The 26657-nt window shown below is 38.8% G+C and overlaps 1 protein-coding gene across 2 annotated transcripts in view; it reads right to left on the bottom strand.

Moving 5' to 3' along the window:
- EDEM3 (ER degradation enhancing alpha-mannosidase like protein 3) overlaps positions 1-17228 on the bottom strand; it is a 60741-nt gene extending 43513 nt beyond the window's left edge. For both annotated transcript variants that reach the window (XM_072648398.1, XM_072648399.1), the window contains exons 1-2: positions 16760-17228; positions 11184-11229 (exon numbers count right to left, since the gene is read on the bottom strand). In XM_072648398.1, the coding sequence (XP_072504499.1) occupies positions 11184-11229; positions 16760-16932 (219 nt within the window). In that variant the 5' untranslated portion in view covers positions 16933-17228. The remainder of the gene's footprint in view (positions 1-11183; positions 11230-16759) is intronic.
- Between the last annotated feature and the right edge of the window lie 9429 nt (positions 17229-26657).

The raw sequence follows: 26657 nt of genomic DNA, 5'->3' as shown, positions 1-26657 counted from the left end.
CTAAATCAGTTCCAGTAAATTCAACTACCCATTATATCTAACTGGTTCCTAAAGTCATCAGACCATACCATGCTTAAGATCCTACTTAGCCATTAACCTACTCTTGACATCCTTCCAGGCACCTTGCTTCCCCATTCTCCCAATGTCTACCTCTTGCTCTGAGTTAAGGAATCAATCCAGTCAACACTACCATTACCACTGCTTCTAGAAAAGACCACCAATTGACTGTTCTACAATCAACTCACCATCCCTGTAACTCCCCAGACACTCCCTTCATTACCCCTAGAAGTGTGTTAGTTCCTCTATAATGCAAACTCCCAGATTGTCTCATTTTTTGTATGAATATTCCCAGTATTTTAGCACAGGGCAGGGCACATAATAAATGTTCTTTCATTCAGTCATCAGATACCTCCTTCCCCCCCCAAAACAGGCATCAAATTTCAGCTCTGAAGGAGGAGAAACAAAAGCAAAATACCCTTTTAGCAGCTTCTCCCCATGACTCTTTTTTTTTTTTAAGTCTCTTCCCCTACTGTGACTAGTTTATGACAACAGCTGAGCAGTTCACAGTCCCCACACGCAGGGTCCCACAGATACCAAATGGTGATGTGTCTTCTGGATTTAGGCAGTTTGGGGTAAGATCAGGCACTCCCACAAAGGAGTTAGGAAGACATGGCAGCCTGTGTATGTTGAGACCCAGGATACTTTAAAAGACAGCACAGTACAGAACCTTTCTACAAGAACAAAATCAATACTGAACAATACAAGCATCAAAAAATGATTCTTTTTGCAAATACGTTAGAATTCTACAAAACATTAAGGCAGTAACAAGGAACACATTTTATCCTTTGCCAACAGCTTTCACTTCAGACAATGCAATTATTCAAAATTATAAAGATACACATTTATGGACTTTAAATCTTGGGAAAGGATCTTAGAACTGAGTCCAATCTCCTCCTTCATTTAAAGATGAAGAAACTAAGGCTCAGATCAAAGGAGGATAGCTAGAAGGGAATTCATAAGCCATCTAGCTTAAACCTTTTATTTTACAAATGACACAAAAAGGTGAAGTGATCTGCGCAAGGTTACCCACACTACAAGTGAGAGAGGTGGGATGCTAACTCCCTTTCTGATTCCCATCCAGCATCCTTTCCATTGCATCCTCCAATAACTTGCCCTAAGGTGAGCATTAAATGCCCAACCTAAAGAAATAGAATTCTCTAGTCTTTTATTTTCTAGAGTAGTTGCACACCATACAAGGTGAGGTTCTAGAGTATTCTGCATGAAGAAATAAACATAAAATCTGAAAGATTAAAGAGTAGCCCCTACATTCAAATACCAAAACATACTATCTACAGCAAAGACACCAACAACTGCCAAGGGCTGTCCCTGTCTTCTAAGTCTAGAGACCTTTCTCTGCCAGGAAAACCTGACAATCCCAAAGAGTTAATTTCAAATTGCCAGCTAGCACTGGATGCAAATAATAGAAATGATGCAGAGTTCTTTGCACTATCTTCACAGAAACTGAAGTATTGAGTCATAAAGAGTAATCACAGTAGAGACCTGAGTCTAGGTTTGAGACTTACAAGCTCATGGACCTGTCAGGAAACACAACTCACTGCTATCTTCTGAGGCTTTACACTTTTCTTAGAATGAGAGAGTTGAGACTAGACTGAAATCCCTTCCACCTCTAAATCCTTTGTGTAGTAAAGTGGTAACCTCTTAATATGTCAAAGTCTTATCTGACCAAAACCCAAACGCCTGGTAATTTCACTTGGCACTGGATTGTGACAACAAAAATAAATTCCAAATTTTACCAAATTTATTCCAAAAATAAATACCAAAGAACCTTCTTTCCCTAGAAAACTAAAAAACAAAAACAAGCTAAGTAAAATACTAAATAAGGCCTGAGAAGGGCAAAGAAAAGACCCAAGCAAAATGGTCAAAGAATATTTGAAGAGGAAAAGAACACTCCTTAAGTGAGACAGTTGGGAATCAGGTTAAGGTCACTCTGCGAGGCACCTAAACTCAGCCTTGAAGAAAGACACCAACTCTAAAAGTTAGGGATGAGCAGAGAACATACTCCAGGCCCCACACAGCTCTGAATGCAGAGGTGGAAAACCGCTTGTTGGCTGACATTGGGTTTAACAGATTCATTTGACTAAAATATATAGTGTGAAAGGAAGTACTGTGAAATAAAGCTGGAAAAACAGCTTTGAGCCTGACAATGGAATGGTGTGAAGGTGTTGTGTTATCTTAGCCACAAAAGTCTGTGAAAGTTTCAGAGCAGAGGAGTACCCTAGATGGATCTGGTAAGTTGATATTCACAGCAGTAATGAAGGACTTACTGAAAAGGGGATAGAGGTGACAGACTAGAAGTGGGGAGATAATTTGGGAAGCTTTTACATCAGTCTGGAAATGAAGTGGTAAGGATAGATGGTAGCCATGAGGGAAGAGAAGTAGACAGATGTGAGACATTTTAGGGAGGTAAAATGTGCAGAACTTGGCAACTCACTAAATATAAAAGAGAGAGGGGAAAGGAGAGAGATTTTGAACCAGAGTAACTGGGGGCAGCAAAAATGGAATAGGGGAGGCAGTTTTAAGGGAGAAAGATGAAAATTTCAGTTTGGGATATACTGAATTTGATGGTAGAGCTGTCTACAGAGATAGCTGCAAGATGTGGGACTAGAATTTAGGGGAAAGTTTTGGGATAAACATAAAGATTTGGGGTTTATCTGTTAAGAAATTACAGTTGACAGCCTGAGTAGGTATATGAGTTCACCAAAGGAGTGCTTGTACAAAGGTACACAAAAAGTGACCCAGGACAGAGCTTGAGGAAAAGAGGGAATAGGAAAAAAGATGAACAGTAAAAGAGTCTGAGAATGAATAAGACAAGATGGAAGACAACAAAGTTAGGGCAGTGTCATAAACGTCTTGTAAAACAATCCAAAAACAGATCAACAGTTTTGGAAACTACATAAAGGATAAGATTATAAGGACTAGCAAAAAAGCCACTAGATTTAAAAACTGAGTTCACTGGTGGGAAGAACTACATTATAGCAGTACAGTCGAAATTCAGACACGAAGAGGCTGAGGAGTAACAGTCACATCTATTTGAATTCATACTATTCAATGTTATAATTGTGTAAATTATGATAATTGGCTCCAGCCCAATAGAATATGTAGTGCAAATGTGACTAATAAGACCTCTTATTAGTACCAATCCAGATCTAGTTGTACAGACAGCAAATGTAAACTACTCTTACCAAGAATTTAGTAATGCAAGGGATGAGTTGTAGGTTAACAGCTAGAGGGGATGGTAGGATCAAATGAATTTACTTTTAAGGATAAGAGAGATCTCAGTAGATTTGTAGGCAATGGGAAAGAAGTCACTAGATTGGGATGGGATGAAAAAGGAAAATGGGTCAATGGAGCAAGCTCTTGAAGGCAATAGGAGAGTAAGATAACAAGGATATGAGCAGAAGGATAAGACATGACAAGAAAGTCCTCCTTCTCTGAGATTAGAGGGGAAGGAAGAAAGAACATGTAAAGACAGATACAAAAGAAGAGAACTATAGAAACTTACAAATGATTGTCTCTAAATTCTCCATAAAGTAAGAGGTAAGGTCAGATGCTGATAGAGGATGGGAGTGGGGCAAAGTTAAGGTCTTGAAACTAGAAAATGAAGAGGAGAGAAAGAAGAACTAGCGCAGTTACTTGGGGCTGAGGGAAGAATATCATACATAGCCAATCATAAATAAAAAAAAGGCCTGTCCTACACAGACAAGGTTTGATAACATGAATTTATGGCGTACTCTGCAAACAGTCTCATGACTTCCTCTAACAGTGTTCAGGACTATGAACAGCAAAGGAGAAAGTACCTAACGCTTAGCTAGCTGCCGAATTTAAGACTACGAAATAAAGTAACACCAGCACAAGAAAGCTGGACTAGGAGAAAAACCAAGGGCCTAAGAGAACTAAAGAGGACTAAAGTCAGAGATGTCATGGGGGAGGCAGAAAGAAAGGAGGTGCAATCAAAGAGAATTTCAGAATTCATTATCTTGGAGGTGAAACAGTTTGGGTTATGGTTTGATCTAAGGTCAAGATTTTAAAGAGTCATAAAGGAAATACCGAAGTCACCAAGGACATGAGTGGAGGTTGGGACAGAGAAGACTTGTGTGCTGGATGCTGAACTCACTAGGGAAGGAAGGAAAAATAAGAATATGAAGATCAATAGATGACAACAAGAAGGATCTGGGCAGGGTGATAAAAAAGAAAAAGCAAACTTGAAAAGTAGAGTGATTCCTGGATGAAGGTGGCAACAGGCAGATTATGTCAGCACCTCATCCTAGCCCAAAGTGCTGAGGGGCATGACAGGAGCAGCCAACATCGACAAGGGTGCTAAGGGATAAGATGTCTTCAAGGGAATGATGATACTCAATAACAGACTTAAGATTCCTGAGTTATAAGAGGCCAGTCATCTAGTCACATGCTCGTTTCACATAGGGAAAAATGTAACACATTTTAGAAAGATTTTCATCCCAACAGTTTTTTTTTCAAGTTTTGTTGTTTGAAAGGAAAACTGCTTACCTGACACTCCTTCCCTCCAAGTAACCTGTAACTCAAGTTTTACTGCATAACAAGATATCACTACAGGCAGCTGCTAAACTGTAAATGTGTAACCACGACATACTGATCAGTCAACAAACATTTACTAAGTGCCCCCAGTGTGAAGCCTTATCTGTGTAGGCACTGGAAGAGTCACAAAGTTTAGAGTAAGAGAATTCACTAAATTCAATTAGAAAACACATATTAACTTCCCAGAAACCTGTCACTTAAACAATGAAACTCATACCTTTTCCAGTGAGCAATATTTTTCATTTCTTACCTTCTCAAATTTTAACCACATCTATAACATTCAAAAGCAAAGAATGCAAAGAAGCCAACTTTTTTCGGGTTACCATTACATTTTGAAAGTTGCATAAATCTTCCACAAAGATGAAAATTCACATCCACAGTCCAATTCCACAAACATTTACTAAATAACACTATATGCTGATATACACTGGGTTAAGCCTGGGGAATACAAAGAAAAACGATGAAAACAGTTGCTGGCCTCAAGGGGATAACATTCTCTAGGGAGAGAGGAGGGATACCAAAGGTATGACACAGACAAGAAAATTCAAAAGAAAAAGAATGGACAAAATGAACAACATTGTTTAATAAGAACATATACTCAGGAAATCCAGGAATTTAGGAGGTTAAGCCTTAGAAAATAACAATGATATTGTCATAGGAGTATGCCACAGAGTTCCTGCAAAGAGGGAGTTAAGAAAGAAATACGAAGATCAAAAATCAAGCACTGAGAAATTATACTGTAGCTATGAAAAGTCTCTCTGACAAAAGCAGAGTAAATGGCTAATTCACAATTTGCCTTCATTTCAGAGTCACAGAATTTCCAAGTGGGATGGGACCACAAAGGCCAAATGATCCAACCCATATGTGGACTAGAATAGAATGCTTTCAATAGCATACCAGACAAGAAGTCATCCAATCCCTACCTAAAGATTTCCAGCAAAGAGGAATCCACCACTTCCCAAGTCAGTTTCAATATTAGGAGGCTCCTCCTTACATTAGGCCCCAAATTTCCTCTCTTTCTGTAGCTTTACCCCGTCTAAATTTTCCTTGTAATTAATTCCTTATAATCCAATCTACTACCTAGAAAAAATAAGAAGCAACAAAAAAGTGTCAAAAAAGTAAAATAACAAGTTTAAACCTTAAGATTATCCAGGAAAGAAAAAGCATCAATAACTTCCAACTAACTCAATGAAATAGCTAACTTCTGAATTTGCTGTTAAAGAAATATTCTTTTCTTCTTGTCAAGACCAGGGATAAAAGTTAACTATATTCAAGTTAACTATACAAAGAAGCCTGACTTGTTTTAATTCCACTGCATACGTGGCAAGTCAACATCCTTGTTAGGTTGCTAAACATTCAGACTATTTGAAGCAATACTTCCTCCTAACCAAAGTACTCCTAAGTCTGGGAAAAAGTGAAAAGGTGATTTAATTTCGTCATGATGCAATATGGATAAAATAAATTACTTTTCAGTCAGAAATAAAACAGCTGATTGAAGAGTTCTGTATAAAATTAGATAGCACACATGCCTGATTGCAAGTAATAAATATAGTAGTCCCCACATTCATTTCTAAATCTATTGGGGGAAGGACTAGGGTCGGACAGGATAAGGAAGTAAATAGTTTTGCTCTGCACCACTGAAACCAGAGTAGAATCAATAGTGTAAAACCAAAAACTGTTTGGTTTTTGTAAAGTATGCACCAAAAGCAACTGAAAGTCAAAGAATTTATTCTATTTATTCTAAATTTAAAAATGAGTTATCAAAAAATATAAAATCTATTTAATTTTAGTAACACTTTTTGATATGTTTATACTCATCCTACATGCAGTAGCTATTGTACTTCCTCCCTGCTCAGAAGAACTTAAGGCATTTTAATAGCAAAATTCAATTACAGTCTCATAATAACTATGATTGGGGCAGCATGGCTACACAGTGGAGAGTGTGTCAAACCTGGAGTCAGGAAGACCTGAATTCAAATCAAGCTTCAGATATTTACTAGCTGTGTCACAACTCAGTTTCCTCATCTGTAAAATGAGCTGGAGAAGGAAACGGCAAACTATTCTAGTATCTTTGCCAAAAAAACACAAATGGGGTCATGGAGAGTAGGACACAACTGAATTTAGTTAATAGCAATTAATTAACATTTAAATATAAATATTCAAAACTGTGATATCATCTAAGACCTTCTAAAATAAAATGAGAGAATTCATTTAATAATAGTAAAATACTTTCTGGTAGTTTCTTGCTGCTTCTGATTATCTCCAACACTTACCTTTTCCCTTTTCACTGCTAGAATTACTGTATTACCCTTTCCTTCACCATTCACACACACACACACACACACACACACACACACACACACACACACCCTCTCTATGCTCTTTCTGCATGTGGCATATATCATCCCTTTGAGAATTATAGAGCACACCATTTATGTTTCAGCAAAGGGCAACCAATACCTTCAAATCCTTAAAATTAAAGTTTACTCCAAATGTTCTTTGATATTTCAATAAATCTTAGTATCTCTGAAATGTATAGATGGTGGGGGGAAAAGCTTTTTCCTCACAGTATAAAATAGTTCCCTTCAGCCTTCATTTTCTAAATTAAAGGATTAAAGACCAAGTTTTCATGACAACACTGTTGCAAAATTTATCACACGGATGCCTTCTGCTACACAGGTGCAACAGATGAAAAATGAAACCTCAATATGCTAAACTAGGTACATAAACCACAGTTGATAAAAGCACATAGCCACTCCAAAAATCCTTACTGAAAAGATAATTTGCATATTAATAAAATGTATTAAGCTTTCATTCTGACAATAGAATTTGAGTTTCTAAGTATAAGGCTACCATATTATTTCTCCTGGCAAACATTTCCTCCTCTAAGGTCTTAAAAACCTTAGATACTTTTTAAAAGTTTACTAACTTAGGTTTTAGGTACCATAGGAATTCAGTCTACAACAATAAACAAATGTACTAAAGTTTAACACTTTATACAACTATATACAATGTATTTCAATTCTAATGAAAAAAATTTTTAATAGGTTACAGTAGCCAAAAAGATAAATCATGTCCCATGGCTTGCAGAACTAAAGTCTAGGAAAAGAAAGTCAATAAATTACTATAAAAAGAGATTGCTTCCATCATACTTACAATTCAAGTTATTTAAGTTTAAGAACTGTATGAGGACTTTACAAAGAATCTTTATAAATACTGAAACTTCTAAATTCTATTAGAATGTTCTAAGTCAGTATAAATGAAAAACTCCCTGAAAATGATGCTGTGGGAGAACAATTATCACACAGGTTTTTACACTACACAGATGGAGAGGTTTCTGGAAACATGAATGGATCCCAGGGTTCTTCCAAATACATATTAGAAACTGTCAATTTTAATAGTTATTTTAAGTTGAAATTTAGTGTAAGGTAGTGAATCTTAAAACAGTACAAGAGAATACCATATAATTTTAGGTAGTCTGCTGGCCAAGACTGATCTACGTTTCCCCTAGCTGACTAGGGAAAAAAAGTTAACAAAATATAGTCATTTCATAAAATAAACACGTATAATTAATCATGATATTCAATGCCTTAATCATTAGAACTGTGAGCTTCTAAACCAGTTTGGACAGGTCACACATAAAATGATCAAATTTAATTCATAAATCTTTTATTTGATCCTTATAATAACCCTGTAAAGCAGATGCTATTATTATCCCCATTTAAAGATGATGAAACAGAACCTCAGAGAAGTTAAGTGTCTTGTCTAGGGGTACACAGCTAATAAGGGTATGAGAGAGGATTTGAACCAAACACTCCTAACTAGGCTATAGATAGAACTATGGCTTCAAAAACAGGAAGGTTTAGATTCAAATCTCACCTCACCCCAGGCTAAGTCACTTAACCCTTCAGTGCTCCTGGCTATTAGGAGTACAAAAACTGCAAGAGTTGACAATCTGCAAAGGTAGAACCAATTTCCTCACACAGGTCCCCACTCCAGTGAAATCATTTATCCCAGACCCCCTTTCCTCTTCATCCCTTTCCCATCCCCTCAGATCTCTTAGACAAACAGAATAAATTCAATTAAACACCCTAATACAGATGTTGCTTATTTAAACATTTCAATGAAAATTTAAAATATTATGGAAATTCTTTCTACATAGTAAAACAGACCAATTAGCTATTTCCTAGTATAACTGTGCCATTCCTGGAAAAATATACCATGATTTCAATCTTGAAACTTACAGTGCATTGAATTTAAAAAGACAAAGATACATCTACCATTACCATCAACTGTCCTCATGTGATTAACTATGGAAGTGATTACCAAGTGTGAGCCTTAGTGGTTAAATATAGCATTGTACTTACCCACTTTCTTCAAATTAATTTATAACATATAGTCTATTCTAATTTAGACAGAAGTCAAAGACAGTACTGAGGAACACATCACCATGACCACGAACAGTTATTGTTTATTAATATAATAATTAAATGTGTTGACTATGAGGGCAAAAATAAAAATGAGAGGGAAAAACAAGGTACTAACAAAAATAGCCAGAAAACTAATCCTGTAATAAGGTTCAAAGATTGCTATTAAAGCAGGGGCTCTAAAAACCTGGGGTTCAGGAATATTTACATATTTTGATAACTTTATTTCTATGTAACTGTTTCCTTTGTAATCCTAGGCATTTTGTTTCTTGCATTTAAAAACTTTATTCTGTCAGACATCCATGACACCAAAAAAGGTAAAGTATCCTTCTAGATTGAATCCTCTTAACAAAAAGCAGTTAAATAATACTTTGTTCTATAGGATAAACTTAACTATATTTAACACTGGTACTCAGACATATGTCCTAATAAAGCCTTGGTCTAAGCAAAGCCATACAAAATTTGCAAAGTACATCACATTTCCAAGTATTCCTCAGTCTAGTAAAAAAAAAAAAATAAATGAAACAAACAAAACCTTTCCCTCAAAATCACTGTGGAGAGGAAATGAACAACCATTCTAGCTTGTTTGAACTGTAATTAGTTGCTGAAATGTTCTGAAGTTATATCAGTTTGTTGGTTGAGCTGTAACGCCCTAAATGAGAGAAGTACTTAAACTGGCTAAGTAGAGTTGTGACAAAACTAAACCACCTAGAACAGTGTCTAGGAGAGTTAGAAGAGAATTTTAAATATTACCTCATCCAATGCCCTTATTTTACAGATGAGAAAATTAGGATTTGAAAAGATTAATTTATCCAAGTTCACACATGGAGTAAGCAACAAAGACGGGTGTCAAACCCAGGCCTAATTTGAAATCTAGTGCTACACTCTTTGTCAATCTAGGTAATCAGCCACAGATTGCCTATGACGAATAGAGGGGGAAATCAAAGATCGATGGGCTCAAGAAATTACTTTAAAGATGTTCATTGTTAAAATATACTTCTTCCTTGCTCAAACAAATTAAATTACTTATTATCACATAACAAAAGATATTTTCTGAGCACCAAAAGTGTACCCTCAGAGAGATTATGATTTGGAGAAAGACAGATGAAAAACATCAAAAAACATTTAAATGTACAGTCACAAAATCTACATACATGAGCACATTCAAACAGATAGTCATATTTTGGTTAATGTTTATATTAAAAAAGACCAAGAGAAGCAATTAAGAAATTTTCAAGTCAAACAAACCTAAATCCACTCTCTGGGGGGCAGTGTGGCATCAGGTCAAATTCTTTTCCCAAAAGCACCTCGATATATTTTAAGATTGATAATTGTAAAAGCAAATTAAGTCCTTCACAATGCAAAGGAAAACATCTAGTTGAGATGCAGACTACCTCTCCCCATTTATATTAAAACTGACTTTTTTCAATCTCAAGATTTTTATAAGTTAATGCAAGTAGTTGCCACTGAAAAAGATTACCACCTTCAGTCATTATTAACAAAACAAATACATTTATAAAGACAACAAAATGTCCCAGGCTCCACTAATGATAATAATTTAGACAGGGATTGGTCTAAAGTTTGACCCAATTAAGTTGGTTATCTATGGAGAAAGGCTTGCAATTTTTTTTTAAAGTAACTAAATTTGAAGCACTTTAGAAATATAATTTAAACAGAGTCCAATATACAATTAGCTAAAAATTATTCTTTTCTAGTTATAAAAAGACACTTTAAATCAGGGGTGGGGAACCTGCAGCCTCAATGCCACATATGGCCTTCTGGGTCCCTGGGTGTGGCCTTTTGACTGAGTTCACGTTTTACAGAACCAATCTTTTTATTAAAGGGATTTGTTCTGTGAAGTTTGGATTCAGTCAAAGGGCCGCACTTGAGGATCTAAAGGGCCACATGTGGCCTCAAGGCTGAAGGTTCTCCACCCCTCCTAAATACTTCTAAGAAATACTTTATTTTGTTAGCCTATTTTAAGTTACTCTGTGTACAGGAAAATAATAAAATTTCATTTCTTTACATGTTCTATAACTCACCCTTATCACTAACTTTGAACAATTCTCCTCCCAAACAGCTCATATTTATAAGATATATAAAAACAAGTGTTTCACTTACCATATAATTACCATAAGCATGATCAAACATTTCCAGCACTTGATTCCTATTTTAAAAAGCACAAAATGGAGAATAGTAAGTAACCAGTTTAACATGCATTTTATATTAAAAATCTTTTAGAAAGTTACCTGAAATTATACTATTCCCCAATAAGCAAACAAAACAGAAGTTTAATTTAGCTATAGTGGAAATAAACAAAGACAGGCAAAAATAAGACAGCATTTTCCTGCAATCAAATCACCAAATAGTTTGGTGCAAACTTTATTGGTGCAAAACCTTTATTGTTTCTGGGATTATATTTTATAAAATCATGGAATTTTGATACCCAAAGGAGAATAAGCAATTATCTATCCTAGTTTTTCCAAATATAAGTTGTGTCAACTCTGGTGTTCCACACAATGGGGGTAGAGGATCTAGAAGAAAATATTGATTCTACTAACATAAAATTATGTGCATGTTCAAAATATATTTTCTTGGATTTCTGCTTTTTTCTTTTAATTTCCCTATCCTCCCACTTATCCCAGGAGTATTCCATTCTCCCAGATAAGCATTTATGGGTTCTGTCAAAATACTTCAAAAGCCTAAATGTTCTGGGGTTCAATTAGTTTGGGAAATGCTGCTCCAGCCTAAAACTCATTTTCTACAGAAAAGGAAACCATGACCCAGAAAGATGGGCTTCTTCAATGTTACAAAATTTCCAGATCCTTAGTCCAATGTCTTCCTAATGAATCATGCTACTTCTCGTTCCTGAAAATTGTATTACTTTCATAAAAACTTAAAGAAATTATGCCATTTATCTGTCAACAAGGAGGGGAAAAAATACCAGAGGAAGAAAAAGTACCTTTTAGCACTATTTTGCTTTTTAGTTGAGGGGCAGAGAGGAAAAACAATGTACTTAAAAAATTACAAGTGCTATTTATCACTTAATTCCAACTCTCTTACAAAAATATAAGTAAATTTTAAAAGACTACAAGAGTGTGTTACTATTAACACTCTAGCTTCTCTTCCACATTAATGAAATTTTCTAATACCTAAAGATACAAGTGAATGTATGCATCTCGTTACATTTTTAAGCAATTCATTATATGATCTACTCCTTCTAAATAGCTGTCAGAACAAGTGAGAAATATTATTTTTACTTCTAAAATAAAAGGCAAGTACTGAAGGGATTTGTGTTTTGTGAAAAAATTAGCACAGTAAGTTAGTGGCAGAACGACCACCAAAGTTTCTGTATATTACTTCACTACTGTGGGCACCTGTCTTTTACATCTGATGTATGCATAACATCTTATATAACTTCCTATCAATGACATTTAATATATTTAAACGATCACAATAAATGATCACTTCCTCCCATCAGTCTCTTCCAAACCTTCACTCATCTGCCCCTTAACCTCATCTAACTGAAACTGCCCTCTCCAATATTAATACTGATCTTTTAACTGACAAATCTAATGGCTATTTCTCAATCCTCATCCTTCCTGACTGTTCTGGTCCCCTTCTCCTCCTGGAAAGCTTAATTTGATGTCAGTACAATGTAAAGAAAAAAAAAATCTTTCTGGACCTTTCCATGAGCTGTTCTGCATATCTCTGAAGGTGGTTATTTTAAATAGAAATGTTTTCTAGGGATAAGTCTAGTCCACAAGCATTAGGTGATTAATGTTTCCATCACTCTGCTAAGCATTGGAGTTATAAAGTTTTCATGGCATTGTTCTCCCTGGGTTCTCTTTACACCCATCCAACTATTTCTTCTTGATTCCCTTTGAGTTTCTTCACCCATGACCCAGTCACTAATTGTAAGCGCCTCACAAAGATCTATCTTACGCCTTCTTTTTTTCCTCTGTACTATCTAGACTGCAGATCTCATGAGTGGCCATGGGTTCAGCTATCATCTCTATGCAGATGATTCCCAGATCTTTATATATACAGCCCTAGTTTCTCTTCTGAGCTCTAGACCCACATCATCAACTGCCCCTTAGACTTCTCAAAGAGGATGTTCTGAGAGCATCTCACACTCAACATCTCCAATACAGAAAACATTATCTTTTCCCCTAAACCCCAGCCTCTTCTAAACTTCCCTATTACTGCTGAGAGCACCACCATCCTATGCTTTTAGTCAGCCAGGCTCACAACACCAATGTCATCCTCAACTCCTCGCTCTATTGATGTATCCAATCTGTGGCCAAATCTTGTTGCTTCTACCTTCACAACATTTTTCCACTCACACAATCACAAAGCATCCTCATTATTTCTTGCTTAATCTATTGCAATAGCATTCTAACTGGTCTCCCTCTCCTACAAGTCTCTCCTCAATCCAATCCATCCTCCACTTAAATTGTCATGTTATTTTTTAAACTTCAAAGTGATCACATGCCCCCTTTGTCCTTCAAGGAGCTCCAATGATTCTCTATTATCCTACAGGGTCAATTATATAATCCTTTGTTTGACATTTAAAGCTCTTTATAGCTTGGCCCTTCACTCTCATCTACAAATTTTACATTCCAGCAACACTAGCCTAATTGCAATTTCTCAAACAAAATACTCTTTCTCCCTGTCACTAGCCATCCCTCAAGCCTGGAATGCTCTTCCCCTTCAGCTGGGTCTTTTAGCTTCCCTGGCTTCAAGAATCAGCTCAAATCCCACCTACTTCAAGAGGCTGTTCCCAGTCCCCTCAGATGTTAAATGCCTTCTCCTCTTAGAATGCCTTCTACTTACTCTGTACTGATCTTGCTATCTACCCAGTTGTATCCATGAAGTTCTCCCCCAGTAGAATGTAAGTATCCTGCCTTTTTTGCCTTTCTTTATAACCCCACTGCTTAGCACAGTGCTGAGAACATTAATCACTTAATGCTTGTGGACTAGACTTATCCCTAGAAAACATGCAGAACAGCTCATGGAAAGGTCCAGAGAGATTTTCTTTCTCTACCTTGTACTGACATCAAATTAAGTTCCCATTTGTTGTTGGTAATGACAAAGCTGGCAGACCAAAAAACTCTGATTTACAGATTAGGCTATAATAACCAACCTAATCATTTTTGATCTGTGAGCTAAACAAGCTTAATCTTGAGTTCACTGAAAGTTAAACAAAGGAAACAATTTAAATATTCACCAAATATTCCGATACAAAAAAAAAATCTCACTGACACTTTGCGATCATTCATAAACTTTGTGTTAGTTTGTTCAGTAAAAAATTGATACCCTTTAAAATTAAGTATTTTAGGTACCTTTTTTATTATACTGCTGACCTAGGATCACTAGTCTTACAAGAACCTTAGATACCATATTCCTTATAATCACTGACACCAAGAAAGAAATAGAGAAACTTCCTTTTCTCAACACAATCAACCAAAAGAATTGCTAAAAATTTGTCTATAAATACAACTTCCAGCAATTGGTGAAACATAATAATGTTTCAGGGAGTTTCTCCCTGAAACAGAAGATTCATCTTTTTAATAATAACACTATATCACATTCTCTGAAGAATTAAAGAGAAGAATTCTTCTCTGAAGAAGTTAAAGGTCACCCAAAATGCAAAGGAAAGATGGGATCATGAGTAAACTGCAAAACATTACTAAGGAAGAAACATACTGGAGGAGCAACATAAAAGGATTTCATCAGAAAGACAATGAATGAATGGAAAAGGTGGGCCAGTCACACAGAAGAGTGAGGTGTGTGAATGATATCTAATGGGTAATTTCAAACCATTAAGAGTTCTAGAGAAAGTTCCCATCTTCCCTGCAGAGGAAAATATGAACAAGAGTCACACTGGATGAGAAGGTGGTTTGGTTGCTACCTTTAATGGAGGGGGAAGGAAGAGGCAGTTGGGAGAGCGGAAGGGACATAAGGAGATGACAGATCCATTTTAGTATCAAAACTTATAGTCAAAAATTTCTAGAACTGGCAAAGACCTTTCTACTTTTAGAACCTCATATCAAGAGAAGTTCAATGATTCTGTAGGATCATATTATCATAGATTTATAGCTGAAAGGTGCCTTAAAGGTTATTTAGTCCAATTCCTTCATTTTACAGATAAGGATAAGTACCCAGAGTATTTAAGTGATTTTCATGGCCAGAAGGCACCAAGTGAAAGAGGTAAGATTTGGTACCAGGTCTCCTGACTCCAAAAACTACTTTTTCCACAGTATAACGTTACCTTCCGAGGTCATACTGCTAATCATTAGCAAGCCAGGGCTAGAACCCAAGTGGCCTAACTTGTATTCCAGTGCTTCTTCTCCCTCTCCCCTTGCCCCATGCATGTAAATTTAAATTATCTTATATTCTAAAAATCACTTTTACAAATAAACTTCCTCTGTTGATATATCACTTGCTAAATTCACTACAAAGATAAAGCAGATTTACACTTCCATTAAGGTCCACGAAAAGATGACATTTACACAAGTGTGTTCCAAGTAGGCTACTTATGAAGAGATGAATAATTGTATTCAACTCAAATCTATGATCTGCAGTAACTTTTCGAGGTAATGTTCATGACCATTCATGTCTCTTATCATCTGTACGTATAAACATTTTTCTCTTTAAACACCACATCTCCTAGGTCAGGCAATATTACTGGTATTTAAAGAAACAAAACTAAGTGAACCTCAAGAATAGTTCAGTTTCCTGAAAATCCCCAAAGGAACAGTCATGCAATCATATATTTTGTATGCTACATAAGATAAGGCAGTCTGAGTTAACAGTACAAACCTAAACTGATGTAACTTGGATTTCTTAAGGAATTACAAAACTTGAGGTGAAATAAAACCGTTTACTATTGTAACACCGACAAGCCCTTATAGTTTGAACGACTCCACGCTGGAAAAACGTAATTTAAATCATCAAACCAAAAAAAATAAAGAAAAAAGAAAGAAGCCTTATCTGAACATTTCTGAAATTAAAGTCTTACTTCTGTCAAGTGTTCAGGTGACTCAGTAAGACTTTTTTATACCTTTAATACATCTGGATCTAAGGTGGGGGACATAACGAATCTCTATACTCTAAAACCAATGGGGTCTTCAGGCTTCCAAACAACCCATCAACTACTACTTGTAGAGAGAAGTGTATTTAGCAGCCATAGGTTATGACTGGAGGGGAAGGACGGGGAATGCAATGGAGCCAAGAGGCTGGCCTGCGAGGGGTTTCCAGGAAGGTTTATTCTAGATTTCCCGCTTTCGGGGATGACACCAATAACCAGCCGGTCGGAGGGCACGGGCAATGAAGGCACGTCTGCGGCACCGCGCCTAACAGGTGCCAACAGATTTCCCTACCTGGAGCTGGGCAGCGTTTCGCACCTGAAGAACTTCAGCCCGAAAGGGCGCTGACTCCAGGTGGGGACAAGGGTCCCCGCTGCCCCGCGGGGTCCGGCCGGACACCCCACGCTGCTCCCCGTCCCCGGGGAGCCCTCCTGCCTCCCCCCACACCCTCCGCTGCTCTCCGGGAGTCCCTGCCGCCGCCCTCCCACCCCCTCGCCACCTGCGGGCTCAGGCGACGCCCCGGAGCCGCCGGCAGCCGCGACCCCCCGAGGGGTCCCAGAGGCTGCGGAGGACAGGCGCTCACGGCCCCCCAGGGCGGAGCCTTACCCGAGCCGCTGCTTCTCCTCCTTACTCATGGGTGCGGCCCCGGCCGCCAGCACGGAGGCGGAGGAGACCAGGCACAGGGCGGCCGTGGCCACCAGGCTCCATCCCGCCCTCCAGGTGGCAGGGGACCCGCAGCCCGAACCGCCGCCTTCGCCGCCGCCGCCGGCTCCGCTCATGGCCCGGCCGGCCGGTCCCGCGCACGCGCAGCAGCTACACCCGGCCGGAGGGACACATCGCCAGGCGGGGGGTTGGGGGAGGACCTGGGGGAGCCGGCCTGGGAGTCGCCGAGAAGGGCGGATGCGGAGACAACCGGGCGTGCGCCGGACACCGAACTGTTTCGCAGAGCCAGCGGAGCCGGTCGCCCAGCGCCAGCGCCGCCGCCCTCTACTCTCAACAGCCCAAGAACCCCTCCCCCAGCTTTCCGGTGGCGTAGTCTAGGAAACCGCCTTCCCCAACGCTACTTCCGGGTGGGGCCCAATGACGCTCCGCGTAGGGGCCAATGGGAACCCGTCACGGACAGGGAGCCGGAGGACGAGCGGTTTCGCCGGGCGCTAGTGAAACGTGGACAAAAGGCGGGATTGGGGAGGGGCTTCCCTCTTCCACCCTGACTAGCCCCGCAAACTAGGGGCCTGAAGTCGCGACAATATTCGCGTGAGAACCACGAGTCCCAGAATGCACTTCTCACTTCTCCCCACCCTCTTTCTCCCCTTCCCCTTGGTTCCCCCCTCCTTCGCCTCTGTCGGAGGAACAGCTTGACCGTGTTTCTGGCAGCGGTGGTGCCCGTTGCTCTCTGGGATATGTAGTCTGACCGTGGGGGCACTGACAGGTCGGTCAACATCTGTCGTGTCAGCCTTTGCTCAGTCACCTACCACGCCACGGGGCTCTCCAGGATTCTGGGCGTCATTTGTTTTTTCTGTCCCTCGTGATTCTAATGAGTCACCGATTCACCCAGCAGATATTTTAGTATCTCTAAGTCCGATGGAGGATGCAACAGAGTAAAAAACTCGACCTTTTTTTTCCCTGAAGGTGCTTACAATCTAGTCGTGCAAGTAAGACACAACAAAGTCACGAAAAGTTTAGCAGGAGTTTAGGAATTAAATAATAGGTCGGTGTCCTGAGTGCTGGTTGCAGTCCCCTCTGCAGTTTACCAGCTGCGTGACTTTGGGTTAGTTAATTTCCCTCTCTGGGCCTCAGTCTCCTCCCGTTGGTCAAACCTTGAGGTGTGAAGCAGAATACCTCTAACGTCACTTGTATCTCTAAAGCTTTCATTCTAAGAGGAGCACGTGATTCAGGAGAGGATATCCAAGATCCATTCTGACTCTAAAATTATGATTTTATACAATTTCATGTTACAATATATATAATATGTAACATATGCAGTTTTATGTTACATTTGTATTTATAATTTTGTGTATGCAATGCATGTGATATATAGTACATATGTGGAAATATAGATACACACGTTGGAAAAGCAGTGGCTACTGTTTAAAATTCTTTGCCTGCATTAAAAATCTTCTACAATTTGTTACTACTCTGCCTTTTTAGCTTTGTCCTCAAACTACTTTTCTCTACCTTCTAGCTCTCTGCTCCTCAGGACTCTCTCCTAGGCTTTGTTTTCTAGGACTCCTGCTAGAAAGTTCCCTCTGCCTAGATGATCTTCCACTTTGCCCTTAAATTCCTATTCATCCTTTACAATCCCAGTTTCCCCCTCTGAGAGGTGTGGAGGATACCTAATAGACAACCCAACAATGATGGAGATTGCTAGAGAAAGCTCCCTTCTTTCATATGGAGGATTTACAGAAAAATATGGACTAGTCACACTGGATGAGAAGGTGAAGTCTGGTTGCTGGGAAGTGGGGGGAAGGTGGGGAGCAATGAGATGGACACAAGGAGATCACAGAACCATTGAAATATAAAAAATCAACTTAAATAGTCATAGAATTTTAGAGCTAACAAGGGCCTTTCTATATGCCCTGGCCATAGAGTACCCTATGCATGTCCACCTTGGCTCTAAAAATATGTTTCTTTGGCAGAGTATACTCTAGGTTTAAAGGGAAAACATTTTAGGGCTATTTTTCTTACTATGCTATTTTATTAAATGCCTTTGATTTGAGTTGCATTCTGCAGCTAATAAAAGTATTTGTCCATGGATGCTCCAGAGCTATGATTTAGAATGAATGGAAGCCCACTGAAAACCTCCAACCTAGTGTGGTCTTTTCTAAAGGACCTAGGGATTCAGTTGGAGAGTACTCCCAGGTGCCAACTTTATCTGTCTATGCATAAAACACACAGCCAAAATTTGGGGGGGCTGGGACTCCAACCCCACCCCCAAATTTGAGAGATCTTTTGTTGTTGTTTAGTCATTTCCAGTCACGTCCTACTCTCTATTTGAGATTTTCTTGGCAAAGGTACTGGAGTGGTTTGCCATTTCCTTATCCAGCTCATTTTACATATGAGGCAGAGTTAAGTGACTTGCCCAGAGAGTGTCAGAGATCAGATTTGAACTCAAGAAAATAAATCTTCCTGATTCCAAGACCAGCGTGCTATCCACTGCACCACCTAGTTGCCCAATATATCCAAAAAAAAAAAAGAAGCTAATTAGTTGAATTAAATTAAATGATATCTCCCTCTTATTTAGCTGTGACTAGAATAATTGAGAGCATTACTATTCAGTGTTTAGATCTTTGGCAAACCTAGATTCTCTTTGGCAAAGTTAAAGATCAAAGTAGCCAAATAAACCTAGCAGTGAGGATTGGCTGGGGGATTGATAGGGATAAGGGTTTTCCAGTGAAGAGGGTAAACTCAAATACAGTCTGCCAGCACCTTAAAAATAGAGACCAGAACATTAGCTAGTGACTTTCAACTTCACTGAAATACAATCAACTCAATTATTTGTGACCAGATAATCCAATTAATGGATTAACTGTCTCCAATATCCCAGATTCTTTAGCTCCTTATGGGCCCCATCTAGCTAACAATAATTATCCAGGCTAGCAGAACTGACCACTGAAAAACTTTCTCACTTTTTTTTGGGGGGGGGGAGTATTGAAGAGGGTGAAAAGATGAATTTTCAAGTTGTGAAGAGTATTGTTTCATTTTGTTTCATGATTCAATCTTATTTTTAGAAAGTATAAGATTATAAGAAATTATCTTTGATGTACATGATGGAAAAAGGAGAAGATGGGGAGTGGGAATTGGAATTTTCTTTTTTGGCTCATTAAATTTATCCCTAGCCATTGGTTGAAAACACTAACCGTTGCCTTTTATAAAGCTAAAAACCATTAACTTTGCCTAGTATCTGAGGTGGAAGTCAATATTAATGAGGAAATGGGGAAAAAAATAAGTATCTATGTTTGAATTTTAACCCATCAAGTCTAGCAAGGGAGATTCCTAGACTTGCTGGTAGATTGCTGACACCAAGAAAATTTAAAATTGTAATTAAAATTGAAGCTTTACATTTAATTAAAATTTTAATTAAATGTAAAATTATATTTTTAAAAAATTAAACTAAGGAAATCACCAAGTTTGTGATAGTCATGAACTAATTAATACAGATATGGTGCTATAGGAAAGTGGAAATTTAAATACTAGATAGGTGATAGATAGACAGATAGATAGATAGATAGATAGATAGATAGATAGATAGATAGATAGATAGAGCATTTATTAAGCCTTTATTTTGCAAGAGGCAACGTGCCAAGTGCTGGAGATACAAATATAAGACAGTCCCTGCTTACAAGGAGCTTAGATTCTAATTGAAGAAGACAATATCTGAAGAGGAACTGGAAAAGGTCGAGAAGGAGAGATGGAGAATATGGTACGGAGACAGTGGGAAGTATTGTGGAGACCTAGATGGGGCAAGATAAGGCCAAAACTGTCCTATCAAAGCCCAGGATGGTTCCAGTGACAGAGACTAATCTATGGAAAAGATTTTAGAATAATCCAATTAGCATTGGGGTAAGCATGGAAAGGCATAAGAATCATTTATAAAATGTCAAGTAAACAGGTTGAAAGCTTGCTAGCACAGTCATTCACTTCAGCAAATAGGGCACTAAAGTCAAGCTTAGAGGATTGCAGCCCTTCACAGCCTAGGTGAGGAGGAAGGAAACAAGTCTTTCATTAAATGTTTGCTTTTCACCAGGTACTGTGCTAAGTGCTTTACAAATATCTCGTTTGGTCCTCACAACAATGCTGGAAGGTAGGGAGCTATGATGAGTTCCATTTTCCAGATGATGACACTGAGGCAAACAGTGGTTTGTCCAGGGTTATATGGCCAATAAGTGTCTGAGGCTGGTTTTAAATTTAGGTCTTTCTATGTCCAGGCCCACGACTCTATCCACTATATCAGTTAGCATGAAGCTGCCTCAGAAGCCAAATTGCACATTCAGAAGAGACTGAGGGGGAAGTGGAGGTAGACAAGTAGGTGACTTTCTTAAGGAGGTTAGTCACAAAGAGAGGAGAGTTATCATATCCTAGCAAAGAGGGATGGTGGAATCCAGTGAGTGTCTTTAAGAAAAACAGTTGGGGAGACATTGGTGAGTTTTTAGGAAGAATAAAAAGGGTCTATAAGTAGGAGAGATTGAAGATAAGCTACAGTGGAGAGGATAGTGGTGATGGAAAGGCTGGAAAAATACAGGCTTGACTTTGAAATGGAAAGGGACCTCTTCTTTCAAGACCATACTCAAGTAGGAGAGAGTGGAGAAAGATGTTTGTATGATATGAGGTAAGCAGGAACTGTTGGTGAATTGGTTTAATTATTTGAGACCGGGTACTTGCTTGGACTGAAGTGGAGGAAGGAAGGAAGGTCGGGCCAGAGAAGGCTTAAAAAGAGATGAAATTTGGAATTGCCACTTAATTAGAGAGGAATAGAATATCTGCCTCCCAGTAGCAAGGGACTATGAAATAAGATCATGTAAATTTGCAGCATATCCAATAAGTGCAGTTTCTATAGCTCTGATCAGCAGTACCTGAATGGGAACAAAGGAGATCTTTGGCAGGAATGATCCATGGCAACTAGACAAGCAGGCAAGTGATTTGAAAGGAGAGGATAGGTTAGAAATGAGTTTATTCCAGATAGGGAAGGGAAGAGAACATAGCCAGTGCAGAGTTGATGGCTTGTAGAAGAATCGAAGGCTTCTGGAAATGGAGGACATGATGACGACTAAGAATTGGGTTAGGAAGTCATAAGACAGGGAAACTGATTAAAGGTTATGATTATGTAACAGTTCTTTCGAAGTTGTTTCTCCTCACATTATTATTGTGGTTATCACATAAATTGCATAACATTTATTCTTGGTGTAGATAGTCAGTATCTGCCATCTTTGTTGTCTTTTTTCCTTGTTCCTTGTGTTTTTATGATCTTATCCATTTGGTTCATCTCCTTGTGCACTAGGCTTTTTCTCTTGAACCTTTGGTCTTTTAGTTTCCTTCCTACATTCCCTATCGCTGGCCTCTAGATTTTCTACACTCTTGGGTTCCTTCTTCCACTGCTGCGTAGACCCACAGGGTAGAGCCATGGGCGAATAGTTACTATTCTCAGCCTTCTAAAATGATGGGTTATGGGAGTTGGCCAGTCTGGCACAATTTCTGCCCTGAGTAAATTCTGCAAGGGAAAGGACTGACCTTATTTGGATTTCCCAGGCTTTCCCCTTTAGCCTGTGCCTCTGAGTGCAGCCTGCATCTTCTGCCTGTCTCTCCCTTTCCTACCTCATCTCCTCAGTCATTACCTTTTTCCTTCCTATGGAATGACAGAATCAATGTCTGTCATCTTTTTTCGTGGAGTCACACTAGTTTTAACTGAATCACTGCCATGGGATGAATAAGCAGGGATCCTCCAGCTGGACCATGAATCATAAGGCTGTGTTTGCTTGTCCTTAGTATGTGACCTGGAGGTGCTGAACAAGAGGATGAAATATTCAAGTTCTCTGATGTTGTAGCATAAGATTTTTCGATATATTTAGGGGTTCCATCTCATTTTCTGGAGTTGGCTTATAAATGGGACACAATTTCTTTCCTGAGGTTTCTAGATTGTTGCAGTTTGGAAAGAAAAAAACAGCTCTTTTACCATCTTGCTGGTCATGTCTTTAAAAGTCCCATTTCTTTTTATCAATTTTCTTCCAACAGTCTTGAATGACTGAAGGGCACAGAATAACACAGTTTCCATAGAACTGGGACTGTAGATAACCCAAAGGAAAATGAAGAGATGTATAATGTGTATAAACAGGCTGAAATACATTACATGAGGAATTACACAGGAATTAATATAGATATAAAATAGGTTACTAAAGAAATATATGACGGGAGGTAAGGGAGTGGAGGAGAAGATAAGCCAATCATATAAGAGAATAAGTCTTATTCCACATATGTAATTCCCATATCTCTCACTTGTACTCATAAATTGGGTGCCCAGAGGAACAACCACTATCCTTGGGTTCTAGCATAACCCAGTGAAAATTCACTGCTGACACAAACCTCCACCTATGTGTTTCTCCAATCAAAATCAGCCAGTATATTTAATTACTCTTAGCAGAGGCATTTACTAAGATAGACTAAGAAGAGTTGGCACAAAATACTCCCCCTGAAGGCCAGTGGGCATTCCCACACAAATACACCAAATAATACAATAATACATACAACGTGATACAATAATGATACAAGAGAAGAGTAGGCTCAAACTTAGAGTGCAGTGGTAGTAAAGAACATGTTGAGGATACATGTGCAAAGGGTAACTGATAAATACCTGTTCTTTGAGGTCCTTTCTTCCTTTGTAGAGTCCTCACACTTATTTCTTTGGATACAGCTCTGTGCTGAACAGGTCACTCAGTGGGGTTCTCAGGATCTGCTTCTTTCTTAAGTCCCTAGGCAGCATTTCCCTCTGCCATGAGTGGGTCACAGTCTCTGAAACTTTCTCTTCTCTCCCCATCTATGTCTAGCCTTGGTGTGTCTCTCTGCTCCTAATTAGATGCATTGTCTCGGGTAGCTCTAATGACATGATTGATAGTGAAAATTGGGGGCTGGGAGGAGAGAGCAAAGAGGTGCAGAGATAGTTTCTCTTCATCTCTTACTGCCCTTTGGTACAGATGAAGAGGTCTTCCACAAAGCTTCCCTCCCCTAGAGGGTCTAGCCAGGGTGAGGAACCTTCAACCTCGAGGCCACATGTGGCTCTGTAAGTCCTTAAGTGAGTCCCTTTGACTGAATCCAAACTTCACAGAACAAATCCTTTTATTAAGGGACTTAATCCCTCTTCCTATCTCTAAGACAGATTAACCAGGGCTCAGAATTATTCTATCAATAATCAAAAGAAATGAGAGGAGAGGGACTGGACCTCTGATTTCATTACTGTAGAGAATTCCCAGGTGAGCAAACTCCCTCCAGCAATGCAAGTCAGCACCTTCTCTGCCATTAATCAACTTAGTGAGATTGAGAGGTGAAGTGATTTGCCCAGTGTCACATAACTAGTATTTGTCAGAGGCAGGCCTTGAAACAAATTCTGTCAAGCTTCATGGCCAGCTTTCTATCCACTACTCCATATTGCCTTTCAAATAATATATTACAGGATTAAAAAGCTGGAAGTGACTTTAGAGATCATGTCATTCAAACCTTTAAAAAAAAATGGAGGAAATGGAAGGCCAAACAGAGGCCAAAACATCCCCAAGGTCACACAGCTAATGAGAGAACCCTTGGTTTCATAACCCCCTATTTAATATTCGTGTGCATTTTCCACCACTTTGGTAAGGAGAAAAAATTCTATTAATTTGCAGGTATCCTTGTTAATAAGAGTGAGGAAAAGTCTAGCAGAGAGTTCTCAAAACTAAAAATACAATACCTATTTCTGGAACAGATCTGATATTTATCCCTATTCAAATCTTGCTTTGAATTTCTGGCCTCTCTTTAGCTACAGAAACTCCCATTAATACTCCCACACTCCCCTCCCCCCCAACAATATCATGTTTCCCAAACCTTTTTCTTCCTATCTTAGTATTTGCAAACCCTGAAATTGAAACTGACATGGCCAAACCCTAACATCTGGCAAGCCCAGATGTATCCTTTCCATTGAAATAAATGCTGAAAGTTACCAAGAAATTGAATATTTCCTGGCTTTCTTCCTCCGGTTAAGGCATAAAGAATAGCCCATTGTTTCTATTTTTCATCCAAATGAACTGAACATTTTTTACAAGCTTTGCTTTTAGAATTCAAGAGATGGTTGATGAGAAGGCCAGGGAGGATGTGGAGAGGAAGGGGTGAAAAGTCACTCATGGATGAAAAGCAGAATGAACTGCTATCATTTTCCTTACCCATAAGTCTCACGTTAGTCTCATGAAGTCCTCAAACTCCTTCCTTGTATATATAATTGTACTTTGAACACAGAATATGTCATTTTACATGCCACTATTTCTTCAAAGTTGGCTGAGAATTTTTCTTGGTGCCTCAATGAGACAGTGCATCTCCCAGTAAGTGAGGCATAAAGACACTCTATTCGTAAGCTAGTGCCAAAGATGAATTTACTTTATGGTTATATTCAGAAACAGTCTTTGGACAAAACTATGAAAAATGGAAAGCTTCTCTTTTTTTCTTCGTCTCTGTCACTAATCATTAAGTGCTTCTTCTTCACACACTAAGTAGAATCTCTCCCTTATAACAAATAATCATGCAAAATATAATAACAAATAGGCCATGTCTAAAAATGTTTCATTTTCCACCTCTGCTCTATCATCTTTTAGCCAAGAGTCAGGAGGCATATTTCATAAATAGTCTTCTGAACTCGTGGTGTGTTCCTGTGCTCATTCAGAGTTCTGAAGTCTTTTTAAGCTGTTTTTACAACTATGACGTTATTGTACAAATTGACCTTCAGGTTCGACTTACTTTACTGCATTTCTGTATCAGTTCATAGTCCCAGGTTTCTCTGAAACCATTTCCTTCATCATTTCTTCCAGCACAATAGTATTCCATATGTCCCTACAGCGAATGTATTCAGATATTCCCCAGCTGATGAGCATGAGCACACACTTTGTTTCTAACGCTTCATTGATAACTAAAACTGCTGATAAAATTGTTTTTTTGCATATGAATCTATTCTCTCTGTCTCTCTGTCTCTCTCTCTGTCTCTGTCTCTCTGTCTCTCTGTCTCTGTCTCTGTCTCTGTCTCTCTGTCTCTCTGTCTCTCTGTCTCTCTGTCTCTCTCTCTCTCTCTCTCTCTCTCTCTCTCTCTCTCTCTCTCACCTCCTTAGGGAATATATCGAGTAATGGTAAAACACCCAATTATCATGATTATCTTGTTTTAAGCCTAGGGGCAATATGATGTCCCTTCAGGTCTATGTGATACTCTCCTCTGCTGCTTTAGAGAGTTTGTATTAAATGAAAAGCTAAGAAGAGTAGAATCACAGTCACTCCAAGCCTCCAGTCAGGAAAATTCCAAATATTCCGGCAGTGGTTTGGCTCTTTTCTTTAATTCACATTTGTGTTTATCTTTAGCTAACCTCTGACCTCTTTGTGGTTGAGGCACAATTCAGGTTACCAGAAACATTTGAGTAAAAAGGCAATGGAGCATGTCACTGTGTCTGTTAATAGATAGGCACCAGGAGGGGAAGTTGGAGGAAAAAACAGAATTTTTTTTAGAACTTCTCTCAGTCATTGAGAAGGCCAACTGGTGGCTTCAGCTCTGAGGTGCCTTTAGGGCTAATAGCTCTCTATGATCTCTCCTTTCTCTGCTACAGATCTATCCTACTTTCTTTTTCTCTGTCAGGTGACCCTATGCAGCCCATTCTTTCTGGCTTAGTTCTTAATGTTTCCACTCTTTCCTCTCAGCCACCAAATCCTGGAAATCTTTCTAAGTGGTTCAGAATTCGCTTCTGAAGTATACAAGTTCCTCAAGGCCAACCAAAATCTTCTTATACTTCACTTA

The sequence above is a fragment of the Notamacropus eugenii genome, chromosome 2, assembly GCF_028372415.1.
Source record: "Notamacropus eugenii isolate mMacEug1 chromosome 2, mMacEug1.pri_v2, whole genome shotgun sequence".
NCBI classification, from domain to species: Eukaryota; Metazoa; Chordata; class Mammalia; order Diprotodontia; family Macropodidae; genus Notamacropus; species Notamacropus eugenii.
The sequence above is the reverse complement of the archived record's forward strand: the minus strand, read 5'-3'. Positions and strand labels throughout refer to the sequence as shown.